General features: G+C 46.3%; 1 protein-coding gene across 1 annotated transcript in view; it reads right to left on the reverse strand.

Moving 5' to 3' along the window:
* Positions 1-40: 40 nt before the first annotated feature.
* Positions 41-6,264, reverse strand: part of mars1 (methionyl-tRNA synthetase 1) — a 35,318-nt gene continuing 29,094 nt past the window's right edge. The window contains exons 14-21 of the mRNA XM_084172989.1: positions 6,255-6,264; positions 5,803-5,907; positions 4,599-4,794; positions 3,788-3,859; positions 3,365-3,397; positions 2,834-2,968; positions 2,213-2,464; positions 41-832 (exon numbers count right to left, since the gene is read on the reverse strand). The exon at positions 6,255-6,264 is cut by the window's right edge and continues 122 nt beyond it. Coding sequence (XP_084029115.1) covers positions 683-832; positions 2,213-2,464; positions 2,834-2,968; positions 3,365-3,397; positions 3,788-3,859; positions 4,599-4,794; positions 5,803-5,907; positions 6,255-6,264 — 953 coding nt within the window. The 3' untranslated portion in view covers positions 41-682. The remainder of the gene's footprint in view (positions 833-2,212; positions 2,465-2,833; positions 2,969-3,364; positions 3,398-3,787; positions 3,860-4,598; positions 4,795-5,802; positions 5,908-6,254) is intronic.

Below are 6,264 nucleotides of genomic sequence, written 5' to 3' on the forward strand. Positions count from 1 at the left end.
TGGAATGTCTATTTGATTTCAATGTAAAGTGAGATGCATATAAGGTCCAAACAAATGCTTTAATCTTTCAACGTGACAAATTAAGAAAAAAATACAATTCCAACTTGGCCTGTTTCTGAATTCATTTTCCACAGTATTTGCAAAAAAAGTTATTTTTAGCAAACGTATTTATTTGATTGAATAAATGGGTATGGGGATATGTAAAAACATGACATTTTTTAAAAATAATATAACAATATCATAATATTATTACACACCTGACCCAGACATCGATCACACACTGACCTGTAGTAATGGATAGAACCGTAGCCTGGTGGTAATGGATAGAACCCCGTAGCCTGGTGGAACCAGCCTGATTGCTGCCGTCACCATTTTATTTCTCTTCATGAAAAATAAAAGGGGAATCAACATCGCTACCAGGCTACTAGAACCTGAAGAAATATACTGCCGGAATATTTTGTAGCAGTTTTCAAATTCCCCCTCTTTGATTACTGATCTTTCCTATTGCTCTGTCCCCATAGCAACACCACATTGTCTTCCATCCTGTCACAGACCTGTTTATGACTTCCTCACATATTCTATATCTTGATCCTATTCTCTATTAAGGTAATTATTCAAATGTTACTTCCCTCTATTTCTCTCATATTGCTCCTGCCTCTGTCTGGCTTCCCTCTCTTTCTAATCACTTCTTCTTGCCTTTCGTCAGGACTGGTTCTGGGTTCTTTCCCTCAGCCAGGGATAGCTGTTTCTTCAGTTCCAGGAGTTTGGTGACCTCCGCTCCAATCACAGCCTTCTCTGCCTTCTGGCCCTTCAGGGTCCGGACCTTCTCCCCCTGGCAGAGAGCAGAGAACAGGTTAGACAGACGTCATTACCAACTAATAAATCAATAACTAATACCTTCTCCCCCTGGCAGAGAGCAGAGAACAGGTTAGACAGACGTCATTACCAACTAATAAATCAATAACTACACCTTCTCCCCCTGGCAGAGAGCAGAGAACAGGTTAGACAGACGTCATTACCAACTAATACCTTCTCCCCCTGGCAGAGAGCAGAGAACAGGTTAGACAGACGTCATTACCAACTAATACCTTCTCCCCCTGGCAGAGAGCAGAGAACAGGTTAGACAGACGTCATTACCAACTAATACCTTCTCCCCCTGGCAGAGAGCAGAGAACAGGTTAGACAGACGTCATTACCAACTAATACCTTCTCCCCCTGGCAGAGAGCAGAGAACAGGTTAGACAGACGTCATTACCAACTAATAAATCAATAACTAGCAACTTCTCCCATGGCATAGAGAACCCATTGGTTTAACACAGTGAGTCAGTATTATCAACTAGTAAATAATTACTAGCTAGATACTGTCGTCATAACAAGCTAGACTGTTGTCATTACAAACTAGTAAATCAATATCTAAAGGCCCCTCCACTTGGTCCGCACAAGGTGTCGAGCTCGCTGCGGGGTCAGGTGTAGAAGTGGGTGAAGGTTCGAGCTCGCCGCGGGGTCAGGTGTAGAAGTGGGTGAAGGTGTCGAGCTCGCCGCGGGGTCAGGTGTAGAAGTGGGTGAAGGTGTCGAGCTCGCCGCGGGGTCAGGTGTAGAAGTGGGTGAAGGTGTCGAGCTCGCCGCGGGGTCAGGTGTAGAAGTGGGTGAAGGTTCGAGCTCGCCGCGGGGTCAGGTGTAGAAGTGGGTGAAGGTTCGAGCTCGCCGCGGGGTCAGGTGTAGAAGTGGGTGAAGGTTCGAGCTCGCTGCGGGGTCAGGTGTAGAAGTGGGTGAAGGTTCGAGCTCGCTGCGGGGTCAGGTGTAGAAGTGGGTGAAGGTTCGAGCTCGCTGCGGGGTCAGGTGTAGAAGTGGGTGAAGGTTCGCTGGCTGTAGCCGTTTACGTCATTGCAACTTAGTTCTCTATTGAAAAACAACGGTTTGCTTGGAGCGATGCTGTTCTTGGGCGTGTCATGTGAAGTTGGGTCATCAGTACCAGCTAAGACAGTCATCATTACCAAACTGTTAAATCATCGAGCCGATCCATGGACACACTGACATAACTTGAAATGCTATGGTTGCGTTCCTTTACACATTACTATGTACCAGATGTCATACTATCAAGACTTGTCTGGTGAAAATCATGTGTAACTGGCTTAGGGGACAATTATTTAATCGTTTAATTTAATTGTTTCACTCCTAATTTCTAATTCGCTACATCCGTCCCCCATCTTACTTGTTCTGCCACGGCCAGTGTTAGCTCCCTGGCTCTCTCAGCGTCTGCGCCGTTCGTTGTAGTCTGAGCAGCAGGAGCTGAAGCCGGGGTTGGGGCGGGCTGGGCGTTCTTCTTGCCTTTCGACAGGACTGGTTCTGGGTTCTTTCCCTCAGCCAGGGATAGCTGTTTCTTCAGGTCCAGGAGTTTGGTGACCTCCGCTCCAATCACAGCCTTCTCTGCCTTCTGGCCCTTCAGGGTCCGGACCTTCTCCCCCTGGCAGAGAGCAGAGAACAGGTTAGACACACGTCATTACCAACTAGTCAATTCATGAATTAACACCTTCTCCTCTTGGCAGAGAGCATATAGACGAGAAGAGGTTGTGTTAGACTCAGTCATCGGGACAAAGAAATATCAAACATGTTTTGCTATTTGATCGAGAGGTCGTGTGAACATCAGGAACCATTCACATTACATAATATCTGATATTAGTAACATGTCCCAATATTAGGACGTCATGCAAACATGACATTTTGGAAGAAAATCATGTACTTTGTAACTGTCTTAGGGGACGATTGTTTTATTGCTTAAAACGTCATTGTTTCACTCCTAATTTCTAATCCGTTACATCCGTCCCCATTTTACCTGTTCTGCCACGGCCAGTGCCAGCTCCCTGGCTCTCTCAGCGTCTGCGCCGTTCACTGCAGTCTGAGCAGCAGGAGCTGAGGCTGGGGTTGGGGCGGGCTGGGCGTTGACATCAGTCTGGGCTGTCGTCTTTGGCTAGAATGGAAAGACGGGTTTCAGATGTTAAGCAATTTCTCCAACAATCACTACTACATTTCACTCTCAGCTAATAAACATTTGTTGTTAAGAAATCTATCATACAATGTTATGAGTTAATAAGATTGAGTTAATGGGAACAAGAAAACTAAGAAATTAAAATTCCCTCTGAAAAAGAAGAAATTAAATAAAGCACACATTTTCTTATTTTATCTGATCAGATAAAAACTATTTTTTTAGTGCGAGTTAGTGCGAGTTAGTGAAGACATCTTGGCCACACATGAATGGAACACTACTATGGAGTGATAACAGTGCCGACAGTAATTGGATCTGAATTCAATCATTTTGAATTTGGCACTAATATCACTCCATACAGAACACAGCATGGTGAGATACCTTCTTCGGTTTGGTTTCTTCTTCCTCCTCTGGCTGGAAGGAGGGATTGAGGACAAGATTTAGATAAAGGCCCACTCCTAAATTTAAAAAACATACCGGCTGCCCTGCCACTTGGTTTTGAGGAGGGATCGAGGAGGAGAGGATTTTGACATATGCACCAACACACCCCTTTTTGAACCGCCTTGAGCCTTCTAAGATACTAAGCTACTCAGAGAGCCGCACTGCCTGAGAACAACGCCACTGAACAATATCACCGTTGTTCGTTTGGCATTTCATCTACCTACCTGATGAAATATCAAAGTAACGATCCTCTATGGAATTTTATCAGCCCTCTTTCTGCTTCAAGTAAATGTTCCTTTCATTACCGGTATATCATTTTAGCCTTATGGCCTGTAATCTCGTAACCTTTACCAATGTACTGACCTGTTGTCCTCCAAACCTCTTCTTCAGAGACTCGATCTGTTCGGCCTCTAGTTTCTGGAACAACGGGCTGACCTGAGGACGACAGAGAGAGCGAGACCGAGACCGAGACAGAGACAGAGACAGAGAGAGAGAGAGAGAGAGAGAGAGAGAGAGAGAGAGAGAGAGAGAGAAAGTGAGAGAGAGACAGAGCGAGAGAGAAAGAGCGAGAGAGAAAGAGAGAGAGTCAGAGCGAGAGAGAGACAGAGAGAGAGAGAGACAGAGCGAGAGAGAGACAGAGCGAGAGAGAGAGACAGAGCGAGAGAGAGAGACAGAGCGAGAGAGAGAGACAGAGCGAGAGAGAGAGACAGAGCGAGAGAGACAGAGACAGAGCGACAGAGAGAGAGAGAGAGCGAGAGACAGAGCGAGAGAGAGACAGAGCGAGAGAGAGACAGAGCGAGAGAGAGACAGAGCGAGAGAGAGACAGAGCGAGAGAGAGACAGAGCGAGAGAGAGAGACAGAGCGAGAGAGAGAGAGAGAGAGAGAGAGACAGAGCGAGAGACAGAGAGAGAGAGAGAGACAGAGCGAGGCATTGACATTCAGAGATTACAATGTATGATTTTTGATATAATTTGTTATATAAAATATTTAAAAAAACATTTCAAGCACACATGTTTAAAATGCCCAAATGGCTCCTAGGCAAGAAGATTATACTGCTAAGAGGAACTGTCTCTCTAATAAACATCAACAACATAACAAATATAATGGAATATATGACAATGTGATTTCCTTTTGTTCATATCTAAAAGTAAGAGCTCGCTCTCCCTTTCCTCACCGTGCCAATGTGATGCCCGGCGGGCAGAGAGCAGACGAAGTTCCCTGTGCCCTGCAGCATGGTGGCGGTAATGGTGGGCGGGGCATTGAGCTGCTGGCGAATGGTCTGGCTGACCGTTGGCATGTAGGGCTGGAGCATGACGGACAGCAGGCACGCCACGTTCACAGACACACCTGTCACTGTGCCCGCTCGCTGCCTGGAAGGAAGGGAGGGGGGGAGGGGCATCAGTACTGAGAGAGAGAGAGGGGGGAAAAGAGTGAGAAGGAGAGAGAAGGAAAGAGACAGGGAGATTGAGGAGATAAAGAGAGCGAGAGAGACAGACAGGAGAAAGAGAGAGAGACAGGAGAAAGAGAGAGAGACAGGAGAAAGAGAGAGAGACAGGAGAAAGAGAGAGACACAGGAGAAAGAGAGAGAGACAGGAGAGAGAGAGAGAGAGAGAGACAGGAGAAAGAGAGACAGGAGAAAGAGAGAGAGAGAGAGAGACAGGAGAAAGAGAGAGAGAGAGACAGGAGAAAGAGAGAGAGAGAGACAGGAGAAGAGAGAGAGAGACAGGAGAAAGAGAGAGAGAGACAGGAGAAAGAGAGAGAGACAGGAGAAAGAGAGAGAGAGATAGAAAGAGAGAGACAGAGACAGGAGAAAGAGAGAGAGATAGAAAGAGAGAGAGACATGAGAAAGAGAGACACAGGAGAAAGAGAGGGAGAGAGACAGGAGAAAGAGAGAGACAGGAGAAAGAGAGAGAGAGACAGGAGAAAGAGAGAGACAGGAGAAAGAGAGAGAGACAGACAGGAGAAAGAGAGAGAGACAGACAGGAGAGGGAGAGAGAGACAGACAGGAGAAAGAGAGAGAGACAGGAGAAAGAGAGAGACAGACAGGAGAAAGAGAGAGAGAGAAAGAGAGAGAGAGAAAGACAGAGAGAGAGGGAGAGACAGACAGGAGAGAGAGAGAGACAGACAGGAGAGAGAGAGAGACAGACAGGAGAGAGAGAGAGACAGACAGGAGAAAGAGAGAGAGACAGGAGAGAGATAGAGACAGACAGGAGAGAGAGAGAGAGAGAGAGACAGACAGGAGAGAGAGAGAGACAGACAGGAGAGAGAGAGAGACAGACAGGAGAAAGAGAGAGACAGACAGGAGAGAGATAGAGACAGACAGGAGAAAGAGAGAGAGACAGACATGAGAGACAGACAGGAGAGAGAGAGAGACTAACCTGTCTGTTTCGTCTCCTTTGATTTTCTTCCAGGGTTCATTGACCTGGATGTACTGGTTACCATGGCGAGAGATGTTGAGGATACACTTCAGGGCATCACGGATCCTGATAGGGTGAACAGAACAGAGGAGATCCTGATAGGGTGAACAGAACAGAGGAGATCCTGATAGGGTGAACAGAACAGAGGAGATCCTGATAGGGTGAACAGAACAGAGGAGATCCATCATCATGAAACAGAGTGTACCACAGCTCCCAGAATTAGAACTAGGTCAAATAAGTTGCTGCTTCAACATGAAATTAGGAAGAGGAACCATCTCTCCAGACCACAACACACAATATAAACTAAAAGTTTCACCTTTCCATTCTTTTCAGTAGCTCCTAAAACCGTGTCAGTGTGTGTCTGCGTGTGACTTTTTGACAGTTTGTTCTGCATTTTGACAGTTTGTTCTTACTTGACTCTGT

Source organism: Coregonus lavaretus, assembly GCF_964263955.1.
Source record: "Coregonus lavaretus genome assembly, chromosome: 12".
NCBI classification, from domain to species: domain Eukaryota; kingdom Metazoa; phylum Chordata; class Actinopteri; order Salmoniformes; family Salmonidae; genus Coregonus; species Coregonus lavaretus.